Source organism: Heteronotia binoei, chromosome 8 (genome assembly GCF_032191835.1).
Source record: "Heteronotia binoei isolate CCM8104 ecotype False Entrance Well chromosome 8, APGP_CSIRO_Hbin_v1, whole genome shotgun sequence".
NCBI lineage: Eukaryota > Metazoa > Chordata > Lepidosauria > Squamata > Gekkonidae > Heteronotia > Heteronotia binoei.
In genome coordinates this window covers 51,681,915-51,696,423 of record NC_083230.1, presented here as the reverse complement: position 1 = coordinate 51,696,423, position 14,509 = coordinate 51,681,915, and the positions used below count along the sequence as shown (strand labels likewise).

The 14,509-nt window shown below is 46.7% G+C and overlaps 1 protein-coding gene across 3 annotated transcripts in view; it reads right to left on the bottom strand.

Annotated features, from left to right (window-relative positions):
* The window catches only part of TRHDE (thyrotropin releasing hormone degrading enzyme), a 450,694-nt gene that overhangs the window by 163,457 nt on the left and 272,728 nt on the right, over positions 1 to 14,509 (bottom strand). For 2 of the 3 annotated variants that reach the window (XM_060245086.1, XM_060245084.1), the window contains one exon: positions 14,309 to 14,374. The exons of the other annotated variant lie outside the window; for it this stretch is intronic. In XM_060245086.1, coding sequence (XP_060101069.1) covers positions 14,309 to 14,374 — 66 coding nt within the window. The remainder of the gene's footprint in view (positions 1 to 14,308; positions 14,375 to 14,509) is intronic. 3 annotated transcript variants of the gene reach the window in all.

Sequence of the window (14,509 nt, the reverse complement as noted above, 5' to 3'; positions counted from 1 at the left end):
AAAAGAAAAGAATGATGCATTGACTTTTGTGTCAATAGTATTCAGCTACTCAACTCTGTAACAAATGTTTTAAAGAAAAAAAAAATAATGATTGAAGTGTTGAGGTATCAGATGTAATGTGGAGCCTGATCCTATATAGGGTATAACTCTATACTAGCTTCATTGAGTTTAATAGGGTGTGTACATAATTGGGCCTTTAGTCACTGTCTTCCTTCAGGAATAAAAAACCCTGTTAATGCACGGAATTACTACCAGTAGAAAAAATATTGGGATATCATTGAGTGCTTTGACGTCCTGAAGCAACAGATTCCAAGAAGGGAAAGAAATCAAGATGCAATTTTTTTTGTTGAGCTTTGTCTTTGCTACATAATCTATAGGAATAAGATTTTCATGTCACAGTGGCTGTCATAGGGGGCTGATGCTGAACAGAAGCAAGCAGTCAGGCCTAGTTAAGTCATGCCTGACAGATGACATAAAGTCACCCAGAGGGTGTTGCCAGGCCTAAGGTAGGAAACCTCCAGTGGAGGCTGAAGATCTCCTGGTATCACAACTGAACTATAGACAACAGATCTCTCTCCAACCTGGAGAAAATAACTGCTTTGGAAGGTGGGTCCCCAGATGAGACCCCTCCCCTCCCCAAAGTGTGGCTTCTGTAGACTCCACCACGAAATCTCCAAGAATTTTCCAACCTGGAGCTGGCATTCATAGTCAGAAGCAGCCCCAATGAGTTCTCCCTCAAAGGTCAAAATAGGCCTTCAAAGGCTTCCTCCCCTCCCTTTTTCGTCCCCTACCCACATTAGAACCGAAGTGATTGACTAGCAACAGGCACTGAGGGGAAAGCAAAGGCAGCTTTCCCAGTGGCCCAATCTTAAGCACAGGATGTCATATTCTCTCTCTCTCTCTTTCTCTCTCTGTATCTAGAATAAAACATGGTTGTTCTGCTGGGAAGGGATGCCATATTTCTGTCTATGTCTCTCTGACTCTTTGATTTCCCAGAGAAGGAGGGAGAGGAGCCCACAGCCAATCAAGGAAAAGCTTTATCTCCTCTGCAAAGCAGTGCCTCAGTCCTGAGCCAATGGAAAACAACAGACCTTGAGTGGTGGTTGATGGGGCAATGGTTGCTGCACACCCCTCAGCCAATGGGAGACCTGCATTTGGCGACCCCACAGGGCTTTTATTATACAGAAGATACTTCAAACTTAAGGGTCCATTATACATTAGCCTAACCTTGAAAAAAAATATTTTTCCACAAAAGCTTCCTGTGCATTATGGATTGTGTTAACTGACACAATCATGTAGGCAGGACTTATCATGTAGGTCCCAAATAGGGGTGTGTATTTGGATCTACCCAAGGTGAAAATATACTTGAAAAATACTTCATCAACACTTTCCAGTTTTATTTTGGCTTCCCAAATATACCCAGTTTTCTTGGGAAAACGGGGTGGGGGGGAATCCTGAGAAAATCTTAGATATATTCAGGAATTTCTCGTAGATCTGAAAACAGCAGACAGGCAAGAGCAGATTGCTCTCGCCTCTCAGCTCTCAGCTCCCAAACTTTAAAAGGACTGCAGAAGTTAGGCCAAGGATCAGCCAAGGTGGCATGGACCTGAGAGCTCCTTGCTGCCTTTGCTGTGGTTGCCAGTCCAAGATCAGCTGTAATCATCAGGGAGTTGAGAGCTCTTCACTGGTGCAGCTCTGCACTACCTTTTCCTGCTGCCCAATTTAAACCAGTTTAAGCCGGGATCACTGTACCTGCAGAGAGCCAATCAGGTGACAGGAGAGGGCTGCCCAGCTGGAGTTAAAACCGGGCAGGAGAGTAGCCCAGGATTAGCTGTGCCCAGGGAAGCCAATCACTCCTTACCAGTGCAACTATGCACTGCCTTCTCCTGCAGCTTGGTTTAAACTGGGTTGCCAGAGAAGTCAAGCCAGCCCCAGGATTGGGCTAATATTTATTTTCACCTACATTTTTCAGTTTGAGTCTATTGAACCTGAAAAAATTCAGAATTTCCAAAAAATCCTGGATCTGAATACTATACTGATATTTGGATCCAGGATTTTTTTTTTTTTAAATCCCAATTCCCCCCCTCCCTGGATCTAATAGACCAAAACCGGGTCTAATAGGCCTAAACCAAAAAATACTGGTTAAAAAATTGTACACCCCTAGCCCCAATTATGGCACTGAATGCCAGTTTAGGGGGGGGGGGGTCTGTAATCAATCCCACCCATGTAGTTGGGCCCATTACAATAGTCATGCAAGAAATGCTAATTAAAAAGTGGCTCCCAAGCAAGTAAGATAATGTTTAAAGGGCCTTTTAGTACCGGGACTTCTAAATGTCTAAGTTGAGTGGATAAAAGGTCCTTGGTGTGATGTATATAGTACAACCTAGAGTGCAGAAGATGCTAATTTATCACAGAGACAGGAGATCCTGCAGTAAAGGAATGTAAACTGCTGATGATGCACTAAATCAAAGAGAGTGATGAACACAAATACAACAGCAACTGAAGTTCAAAAGGATACAGATCTGTATGATCAATGAGCTGCCAAATGGCAAATGTAATGTAGACAAACTCACAGAAATACACATTGGTCTAAGAATAATCAAATCAGCACAAGATGAATGCAAATGTACTCATAGCAAACACATCATAAAAATGACTTGAAATGACAGAAGGCACCTTTTAAAAACAAATCATTCTAAGTGTGTTTACATTGTACTTAGTGTCCATATATACACTGGAAGTCAAAGTAACATAATATTTGTTCTTTCTTAAAATAAAATACAAACTGAAAACCTCATAAAGCATCTCTCTCCATCCAGCACCACCTCTCTCTGAATATTCCTCACAAAATTATTTCTGATGTCCATCTCAAGATGCCCAAACCTTAGTTCAGAAAGACAAACATTGCCATAAATCTTAACATGGTGATTTTTATACATTCTCACACATCAGGCTTATAGAATGACCAGGAGAGGAGAAGGCCTACTTTGAACTATTACTGTCAACAATGGATACTTCTCATGTGAATATGCATTTTGATGGGAGGAGAGGGAGATGCATATAAAAAAAGAGGAGTATCAATATATCTATTTCTAAACTTGGCTCCATCCGCAGATACTTAAATCCATGGATCAGGGCTAAATGGGGAGAAAGAAAGTATTTCTAAAATTTAGGGGATCCTCCAGGTTTTCAGAAAGATCTAAAAACTTGCCAAAAATAGATGGGGGAGTGTTACTCCCTCCCACAATTTTATTCTCAGCACCTCCATAGAGCTCACAATCTCTCTCTTTCCTCACCAGCCTCTGATGTGGTGGCACTGTGACTGGGGAGCCAGCTGCAGCAATGCTGTATGGGGACAAAGGCATCTCTGCCCTGTTCTCTCCTAATCTCTGCCACAGTTGGGCATCCCTCTGCAGCTGCCACCAAAGCCAGGTGGCCTTCCCTCACTGAGTCACAAGAGGTCAGCATGAGGCCAAAGGTGGTTGACCCTCAGTGGCTATCACTATGCCTGGTCCCAAGAGGCTGATGCTGGCCTCCACAAGGAAGGTGTACACATTCTTTTTCAATGAGAATTAAGGAGGATTATGTAATACAATCCAACAGGACTAGGGCTAAGGAAAATGGATACAAATTACTGACTTGCCCAAATCCAGCCAGTAAATTCTGTAGCTTCACAGAAATCTGAACACTACTTTCCCCTGTGCAACTGTGTAATTTACTAGCTTTCTACTTCTATTGTGCATTCCAGACATTCAATACTTATGTAATTATTTCTTTATTTAGTAAATTTATATTCCGCTTACCCCACAAATGGGCTCAGAGTGGGTTACAACATACAACATTACAACAAGACATTAAAAAGTGATAAAAACAATATATTAAAACAAATTGAAACCTCCTGGTTCAGAGAAGGAGACAGAAAGATATAAGGTTAGAACAATTTCCACTAATTAATGGTCATATTTCGTGGGCCTTTTTAAGGGAGGCCAATTTAGTTTAGTTTGGTTTAATGTGGATGCTTGCTGCCTCACCAAAAGGCCTGGCAGAACAGCTCTGTCTTGCAGCCCTGTGAAAAGGTAGCAAATTTGTCAGGACCCTAATCTCCATTGGGAGAATGTTCTACCAGTCCAGGGCCAGGGCAAAAAAGCCCTGGCCATGGTTGAGACCAGACGTACATCCTTAGGGCCAGGGACAACCAGGAGATGTTGGTTTTCTAAGCATAAAGCCCGTCAGGGCACATACAGGGAGAGGTGGTTCCTCAGATATGTCAGTCCCAGGCTGTGCAGGACTTTGAAGGTCAATACGAGAACCATGAAATGAATCTGATTCTCAATAGATAGCCAGTCCAAATGGCATAACACTGCCGAAGTACCTGCCTGTACAGGCAGTGCCATCAGTAGGCATGCTGCTGCATTTTTCACCAGCTGGAGTTTCTGAATTAGCCCCAAGGGCAAGCCTGTGTACAGCAAGGCCGTTTTCGCACTTAGCGTTTGCTCCCCTTTTTCCGCGGCGCAATTATGTCCGGATCATTTTTCTCGTTTTCCCACTAGTGACTCTTTGCGGAGTCGCCTTCCCTGAAGCCCCGGCTCAAATCGTTTTCCCACTGGCATCGGCTTGAGTCCGATGCCCTGTCAATCATTTTTTTTTAAGCGCAAGTCTGGTTGCGTAATGACGTACTAACGTACTAACGTAACATCGAGCTGTTCCCTCCCCTTCTTTTCTTGGACAAACCGCATCACGTGTGCTGCTGCTTATGGATTGGCTGCAGCTGTAGAATCCTCCACAGCCCTTTATGTATTAATGGAAGCATTCACAGTGGAGAATCCTAGCACTAGATTCCCCCCCCCCAAATTCTGAAGCACTAGATCCCCCCCCCCCAAATTCCTCCGCTCTCTTTCCCCTCCCCGGCTGGCGCTTGCAACGGGGACCTGACTGATTCCTGCTGCCAGAGCTCCCCCCCCCGCTCCATTCTCTCCTTCCCCTTCTGTGGCGCGTGTGAGGAGCTCGCTCGCGTCTACTTTCTAACCGAGCGGAATGTAGCCAGGGAGAAGAATGCAGGACTCCAACTTCCCATTTTATACATGGCGATTTTGTGCAGGTCCAGAAATCCTGGTGGCACAGCTGAGGGAGGCATTCCCTTTTTAAAACACACACACATGGACGCTTTGGCCCGCACCGGCACTACATCCCCCCCCCCAACAATGGTCGTTTTCGCATTATTGAGATAACGCAACAGCGGAATAACGCAACTAAAGTCAATAATAAAAAAAAATTCTAACGAAACCAATTGAAGTGCCAATTGAGGCTATTCCAGGAGGGTTTTTTTTCCTTCTATTTGTTAATTTCAAAATATCGCTATTACGCAAAACTGTGAAGTTTAAAAAAAAAAATGGCCGTGCCGGCACTTTGGGGAAGCGCCGCGAAAGGCTGATGATTGGCCAAGCGGGTGGATGGGGTGGGAGGACGGAAAGGGAGAGGGTGACGCCCCCAAAGCAGTCGATCCGGCGTGGATGGATTTCGCACAGGAAACTCCGCTGAGTGGATCCGGAGTGGATCCGGAGGTTTTCGGAAACTCCGGCAACTTGCTGAAAAACATACTCCGGCGTAAAATCTCTGAAGCGCCGGAGCAAAGCGCAGCGCCGGAGCAACATGTGCGAAATCCAAGAGAAGATCCGGAGGTAAATGGGGCGCTACGCCGGAGCAAACGCTAGTGCGAAAACGGCCCAAGTTACAGTATTCCAGTCTGGAAGTGATCATTGCATGGGTCACTGTAGCAAAGTCCTGAGGGAAGAGGTAGGGTGCCAGCTGCCTGGTCTGCCAAAGATCCAGGGCTGGAACCCTGATACCCTGTGCTACTCCACCCCTGTTCAGGTACAGGACCTCTGTCTTTGTTGGATTAAACTTCAGCCAGCTCTGCTGCAACCACTCAGCCATGGCCCCCAATGCCTCAGCCAGATGATCTGAGGTGGAGCTTGGATGATTGTCGATCAACGGATAGAGCTGGATGTTGTCCACATATTGATGACAACCCAGGCCAAACCTCTGGACTAACTGGGCAAGGGGGCACATATATACGTTAAAACATCATTGGTGAGAGAATTGCCTCCTGCTGCACACTGCATTCAAATGGATGCTGCAAAGAGACCTGCTCACCAAGCGCCACCCTCTGTCCCCAACCATGGAGAAATGAGGAAAACCACTATATGGCAACCTCCTGCACTCCTATGTTGACAAAGCAGTAGGTTATAAGATCGTAGTTGACCATGACAAACACCACTGTCAAATCTAAGAGAAAAACAGGTTGCTTACATATAACTGATAATCTTCGAGTAGTCATCTGTGCATTCACACTGATGGGATATAATGTGCCTGCACCGATCCCGATCGGTACTTCAAAGCCTAAGAAAAAAGGAATTTCACACCCGCCCCACCAGGCATGCGCAGCTCCCCACTGCGCATGCCTACTGGGCTGGGCACAAGGATCCCACCTGTTCCTTCTGACTGTTGTAAGCTCATGAGAACCATGAGGGCGGGTAGTGTGAATGCACAGATGACCACTCGAAGATCATCAGTTACAGGTAAGCAACCTATTTATCTTCTTCATGGTCTCTGTGCTTCACACTGATGTGAGACTAGCAAGCCATAAGACCTACCTGGAGGTAGGTGCTGGACGGTGCTCAGAAAATCGCTGCTTGCAGCACTGCCATGCCCACTGCGGCACGCTGGCGTCTCCAAACATCCAGGACATAGTGCTGCACAAAGGTGTGAGGCATAGCCCACGTGGCTGCTTGGCAGACTTCCTGTAGTGGCACTCTCTTGAGGAAAGCTGTAGATGAAGCCACTGCCTTGGTGGAGTGCACTTGCACAGGTCCCGGCAGAGGTCTTTTAGCTAACAAGTAGCAAGTTCTTAAGGTCTCAACAATCCACTTCGATAAGCGCTGGGAGGAAATGCTCTGCCCGAGCATGCCAGAAGTGTAGGAGACAAAAAGCGAGGTAGACCTCCTAGACCCTTTGGTGCAATGTAGGTAGAAGGAGAGCGCCCGCCTGACGTCCAATGTATGCAGGCGTTGCTCCTCAGCAGTCATAGGATTAGGGGGAAAAGTGGATAGGTTAATGTCTGCAGATAGGTGGAATTCTGACACCACCTTGGGAAGAAAGTCCAAGTCGGGGATCAGGCAGACCCCACTGTACGAGAACAAGATGTGAGGTGGATCGCAGCGAAGCTCTCCCACCCCCACCCTCCTGGAGGAGGTGACTGCAACAATGAAAGTGGTTTTCCACACCAGAAGATGGGGAGAAGTCATCACCATAGGCTCGAAAGGAGGCAGAGAGAGGCAATAAAGTACCAGTGGGAGGTCCCAGGGGGTAGCTGGACATCTATGCACTGGTACAAGACGGGCAAGGCCCTTCAGCAACTTCTTGACCAACGGATGAGCAAAAACTGACATGGCATCTATGAAGTCAGATCTATGCCTCAGCCAGATGATCTGAGGTGGAGCTTGGATGATTGTCAGGGATGAGTGGCAGGGATAGCTGCCAGATAGACGTGAAGCGAAGAAAGGGCGAGACCTCCGTCCAGTAGCACAAGGAGGAAGCTAAAGACTGGTGTCAGGGGCGTGTCCTGTAGAGAGGCTGGCAGCATGGCCTTATGCTTCAGGAAGGCTTTCCACTTGCCCTTATAGGAGCACCTGGTCGTAGGACGCCTACTATTTAGGAGGACGTGATCGATACGCTCTCGAATGGACATCATCGTAGCTGCCACGCCGTGAGTTTCAGGTGTGGGACATTGTGGTGCAGGAGGCAACTTCCATGTGCCACCAACAGATCTGGTTCCGGTGGGAACTGATGGAAATTTTGGGCAGACAATCGAAGGAGGACTGGAAACAAGGGTTGCCATGGCCACCAGGGGGCAATTAAGATCCCTGTAGGTTTCTGGGCTTGGACTCTGGCTACTACTCTGGTTAGTAAGGGCAGAGGGGGGAAAAAGAAGAGATGCTTACCCCCCCACATGGATAAAGTAGGCCGTCCCCTAGAGATAGGGGATCGTGACCTCCCTTGGAACTAAAGTTCGGGCATTTGGCATTGCGTCTGGTTGCGAAGACATCTATAACTGGATGACCCAATCACCGAAGAGAGGGCTGAAGTACCTTCAGTTGAGCTCCCACTCATGGAAGGTGGAGCTTCCCTTTCTCAAGGCATCTGCCACAGTGTTCTGGATGCCTGGGAGATGTGTCGTCACCGGATGGACATCCCATTGAAGGCAGTCCTCCCAAATGCTGCTGGCCAACTGGCAAAGAGTTTGTTCATGTAGTAGAGGGCAGTGGTGTTGTCTGTCAGGAAGGAGACCACAGTCATGTAGGAGATGGTGAAAAGAGTGCAGGGCGTACCGTATTGCTAGAAGCTCCAAGTAGTTGATGTGATGACTCCGGAGGTGAGGCTCCCAAGGGCCGCCGACACAAAGGCCATTCAGATGTGCCCCCCAGCCCCATAAGGAAGCGTCCGTCGTCACCACCGCAGATGGAGCTGATAGTGGAAAAGGAGCGCCCCGGAGTAAGTTGAGACTCTTCTCCCACCATGTCAGGGAGAGTCGAATGTGAGCTGGTAGTGTCAGGCGACGGGACTGCAAGTGACGAGTTGGTTGAAACACTCGCACGAACCACAACTGCAGTGGTCGCATACGGAGACGGGCGTGGAGGAGTACTGCCGTAGTTGACACCATCAGTCCCAGAAGCCGTTGTATCTGGAGCACTGAAGTCTCGCCCTGACCCCTGATCTCGGAGATGAGGGCAATCAGTGCATCTGCTCATTCCCGAGGAAGAAAGGTTCAGCCGAGGAGAGAGTCCAGAATGGCTCCTATGAACCGCACTCTCGTGGATGGGACGAGGTGGGATTTCAGTGAATTGACCTGGAGCCCCAGGTCTCTGAGAAGGTGGAAGATGGTGTTGAGATGCGACCGGAGAGTGTCCGCTGCTGAGGCCACTACCAGCCAGTCGTCTATATAAGAGAATATTATGATTTCCCCTGAGGATGAAGATAAACGGCGATGATGACCATCGTCTTCGTAAAGACCCAGGGGGTGGTTGAGATCCCGAAAGGGAGTGAGGTGTATTGGAAACATCTGTCCCCAACAGCAAAACACAGGTACTGCCGGAAGAGGAGGTGGATAGTAATATGGAAGTACGCGTCCTTCAAGTCCAAAGTAGCCATCCAAGCGTCTCGATCCAGTAGAGGGAGGATGTACTGAAGGGATGTCATACGGAACTTTTTGTGTACAATGTATTCGTTTAGGGTCTGAAGGTCCAAAATGGATCAGTGGTCCCCATCCCACTTGGCAACAGTAAAATACTGGGAGTAAAATCCCCAAGGGGAGGTCGGAGGAACCAGTTCTATGGCCTGTTTTGATATGAGGTTGTTGACTTCCTGCAGGAGGATCTCCGAGGGAGGTGTTGTTATTAGACCCAATGGCAGGGGACGCTGGAGAAATTTGATTCGATGGCGGTGCCCTATGATGGATAGAACCCAGCTATCGGTGGTGATGTATTTCCATGCAGATAAGTACAGGGATAGGCGGGTGGGAGAGGGTGGTAGCACTGGAAGAGAGTCAAAGGCCCTGTTTGGGCATTTTGTCCGCTTTCTGCCTGTGTTGTTGTTATGGAGAAAACTTTTGTTTGTTCCCCTACGATGGTCTGGAGTGGCTTGGATGGGAGCGCTGGGTTCACATCTGCTCAGGAGGTGACTTAGAGAACGGCTTTTTAAGCCAGGACTTCGACCAAGTCTTGGACTTCGAGTGAGATGAGGTGGAGATTCCCAGGTTCTTGGAAGTCTTGATGCTCTTGTCCGAGTCCTGGAGGACCGTGTCTGTGGTTGAGCTGAACAGACTGTCCCCTTCAAAGGGAAGGTCCTCGATCCACGTTCTTGTGTCTTGGGGTAGAGCCGTGATGTGAAGGCATGTATAGCGGCAGATGGTAACTGCTGTTGTCAGCATCTTGCCGAAGACATCCACTGAATGTTTGACCACGTTGAATTGGGTGTTTCTCAACGAGCATGCCCTCTTTCTGGAGTCATCTCACCTCTACAGCATTGTCCTTTGGGAGGGAAGGTAAGATGTCTGCTGACTTTTCCCAGAGGGCATATTGATACCTGGCCATGCATGCCTCATAGTTGGCTGTCTTGATTCCCAAGGCGCCCGCTGAGTAGACCTTTCGACCAAAGGAGTCGAGTTTCTTCCCTTCCTTACCAGGGGGAGTGGAGTGTGTGCGCTTACTCTTTGAAGAAGAGGATACCATGACGGAATTAGGTCTGGGGTGGCTTAAGAGAAAAGAAGCCTCTGCTTCTTGTGTCTTGTACATATGATCTGCGCGTCTGTTGGAAACCGGGGTTGAAGCCAGTTTTGGCCATGAAACCTTGGCTGCCTGGAGGAGCGCCAAAGTCATGGGCAAGGCTACCAGTGTGGATGGGTCCCGCTGGACAATGTCAAATACTGTGTCAGTGACGAGGGGCTTCGGCTGCAAAATAAGCAGTGATAAGGAATGGGTCATATGTTTAAAGAAAACGATGTAAGCCCGGAGGTCTTCGTATGGCAAGACCGGTGACTCCTCTATGAATTGCTGAAGCGGAGATGGTTCGGTGTCGGAGTCCCGTCGGCTAGGGTGGTTCGAGTCTGAATCAGGGTCGGAATGGGAAGAGGCCAAGTTGTGTTCTGAGGGCTGTTTCTGCAGCTCTGGAGTCCTCAGTGTCGAGGGTCGGTGTGAAGTTATCGGCGTTGAGATGCATTTGGGTTGCGGAGCGGGTAGGTTTTCCACCGAGCACTTTGCAGGAGGGTCCCAAATCCAGTGTAGATCCTGATAGCAAGAGTGGCAAGATGCAACCGAGCATGAGTCCCAATCTGGTGGCAGGCGTGGCAGCCACGGAAAACCTGATGACATGGGGTATGAGCCATAGAGATACTGCCACTGCCTTTGATCCCAGTGCATCGACAGCTGTGGAAGTTGAGGGGCTCAATCTTCCAGAGCCTTCGGAAGGGGGGGCCTCTATCGGTGTGCACAGTCGCTGCGGAAGCAATGGGGAAGTGGGTACCTGCTCCTGTTGATCCAGTTTCTGTGAGGGACTTGGTTCAGTGCTAGAGAATGTGGAGTGAGATGTCTGCTGTGTAAGATTGATCTCGAAGTCTGACAGTTCCTCCTGGGGTAACCGCTACAGGGGAGCCTGCCAAATCAGGGAGGTGAGAAGCTGCAACGGAGGGACCTTGCCTGCTGCCACCAAGCCGGCCGGGGTGGTGGATTAGCTCGAGTCTTTGCGAGGGCTCTTGGAATGCTTGTGCTTTTTGTTCTTGTCCCTCTTATGCTCCTTTCCCTCTCTGCGTTTCTTAGCAGGAGTGAAGGGTTCCGAGGTCAGTGCCGGGGCCAAGTGTTTCCGCACCGACCTGTTGGCATCAGAGGGAGCTGTGCCGGACGGGTCGGCGTGGACAAGGTCAATGTCGACGTACGTCCCGAGTCGACTTGGGACTGCATACCGGGGGTGAGCGCAGCCTCCATAAGCACCATTCAAAGTTGTGTGGCGTGATTTTTCCATGTCTGTCGGGAGAACTTTGCACAGTGTATATAGGTCTCCGGGCAGTGTCCCTCTCCAAGGCAAAGGAGGCAAAGGTCGTGGCCGTCTGGGGAAGGGAGTTTGCTGCCGCACTTCTTGCAGCGTTTGAAGCACCCGCACAGTCTTTCCATGCATTCGAGAGAGAGATGAAAGGTGCCCCCCCCCCTCTGGGGAGGAGATGAGCTAGAAAAACTTACGCACTAAGTGTCCTTGTTTTTCTCGCAGGTTTGGACGAAGAGAAGAGTGAAGTAGCCGGAGAAATCTGTAGGAAAAAGGCGATGAAGGTAAGTACCGACGAGAGACAGGAGAATGATCCTGTATGTGTGGTGATCAGAAAGGAACTGGCAGAATCTTCATGCCTGGCCCAGTGGGCATGCGCGGTGGGAAGCCGCGCATGTCCGGTGGGGCGGGCGTGAAAATCCTTTTTTCTTAGGCTTTGAAGTACCAATCGGGATCGGCACAGGCGCACTATATCCCATCAGTGTGAAGCACAGAGACCACGAAGAAGATACAGCAGTGCTGACCCATCTTGATCCAGATGCCTCCAGAGGTCAACTGTGAGGGTGAGTAATGCTGTCTCCATCCCATAGCCTGGACAGAAAGTGGACTAAAATGGATCAAGGACAGATGCATCCTCCAGGAAAGCCTGAAACTGATCAGCTACCACCTTCTCAACTACCTTACCCAGGAAAAGAAGGGTGGACACTGGGTGGTAGTTGGCCAGGACCAAAGGGTCCAAAATTGGTTTTCTCAAAAGTGGTCAAATCACTACCTCCTTCAACCTCTCCAGGAAAGTCCCTGAAGAAAGGGACAAGCTAATAATTTCACCAGGAGGGTCCTGGATGCCATCCCTCCATGATTTAGTCAGCCAGGATGGACATGGATCAAGGAGATTGGTGGTTGGCTTCACAGCTGACAGAATCCTGTTGGCATCTTCCTGAAAGAGCTGGCTGAAGTGGTCCAAAATTGGACCTGAAGATGGACAAGGGGCTTCCTGTTCCCTTATTGTAGCAACTGTGGCCTTCCTCAAATATCTGTTGGGAAGCTTGGCTAGAAAACTGTAAGAATATATATTACAGAAAATTGGTGGGAGGGATAACACAGAAGTTTTCATGTAATTATAACTTAATTATCTTCAAAAACAATAATAAAGTCACACCAAATTTCAATGGAAATACATTTGCAAGAGAAATAAAATAATAATATTGTTGTCAAATTAAATACATTTTTACACAATGCATGCAGTATGTTTATGTAACTTTTTAAATACTTTCCCCTTCTGTCTATTGGGTTGAAAATAAAATTACCATGCTAAAATATGACCTGATCCCAGATGTAGTTTATTTAAATTTCAGATTGAAAAAGCTTACTAAGAACAGATAAGATTGATTGCTCTTTCCATTTTAGCATAATTGTATTTCAGGTGAACATCAATTTGTTTTAAAGGACACCTCTAAGTAACAGACTGCATCATACATAATTCATCAATCACAGCTGCCTGTTACTTGATTTGCTCCAACAGGTTTCAGTGGAATAAAGGGAGTTGTATTGTTTTTCTGCTTTGGTTTGTATGCTTTTAAATTGTTTTGAGAACATTAATTTACTTGGAATAATTCCTGAAAAGAGCAAGAAGCAAAGTGGATTTCTCACCATTCAAAATTTTTTGCTTCTCGTCCAGATGTGTTGGTTATTAAAATCCTTTTTAGAAGCAAAATTAGTTTTTGAAACTTGATTAAGGCAACTGATAAATTTCATCAAGAGTAAAAGTAAAGCACAACAGGTTCAATGATGGTGGGAGAGTCTCATCAATATAACATCAGTTTCCAGAAATACATGTTTTGCTGCAAATACTATGTGTTCATTCTCATAGATTTAGATGCCTAGCCACGTTGGTCTGAAGCAGCATAACAAAGTTTGATTCCAGTGGCACCAACAATGTTTTATTCTGGGTATAAGTTTTGTGGAAACGCACATGAAAGCTTTTATCCAGAATAAAACTTTTAATATAATATGTTTTATTGGATTAAATTCAGAGGTACAATGTAATGTGATATACAATAATGCAAATTTTAGCCAATATGTTACTAATCTGTTAATATGTAAAAAGAAAATTATAAATAATTTGGATTGAGCTACAACTTCGAATTAGATAGAAGTTAATAATATTTACTTAACTAAACAAAACAATCTCAAGGTCAGAGCGCCTGCTCCGTTTGCAACGCCACTGAGGATGTTCTCCGCAGCCGAGAACGAAACGTCTGGAAGAAAAACTTTCTCCAGTAGAACACGACACTTGAGCCCGAAAGATTCTACAAACCCTAATCTCCTTTTCTGTTTTCAGATAGAAAACATTAAACTTAAGAAGCTATGAATTGCAAAAAATAAAATCAATATATAGCATTAATAGCTTCAGATATAAAAAGCAGAATTCTCACACTTCAAAAATTGCACATACCACTGTCACTTGCTGGGGTAATTAAGTAACATGGGCTGCTGCAATCCTAACAACATTTACTTGGGAGCAAGCACCACTGAATAAAATTAGACTTACTTCTGAGTAGATCTTCTTAGGATTGTTCCCACAATCTAATTTATTCCACTTTCCATGTATGCTGCTAATATAACAGCTGTGATTTCAAAAACTGGCAGAAATATATGCAGTAAAATACACTGTCACAAACACAAATACACAAGAAAAGAAAGAATATTTTCTACATACTTGTAGGCCCATCTGAAACACTGAGTGACCCATAAAATTAGCCAGCATTCGAATTAAGGCTGCACCCTGTAAACATAATTCACAAAAGAAAGGGTTGAGTTGTTTTCCACACTTACAGTTTCACTGTATTTAATATGCTTTTCTTCAATATTCCTTTTAAAATAATTATAGGATTCTTATTAATAATTACATGTCAAAATA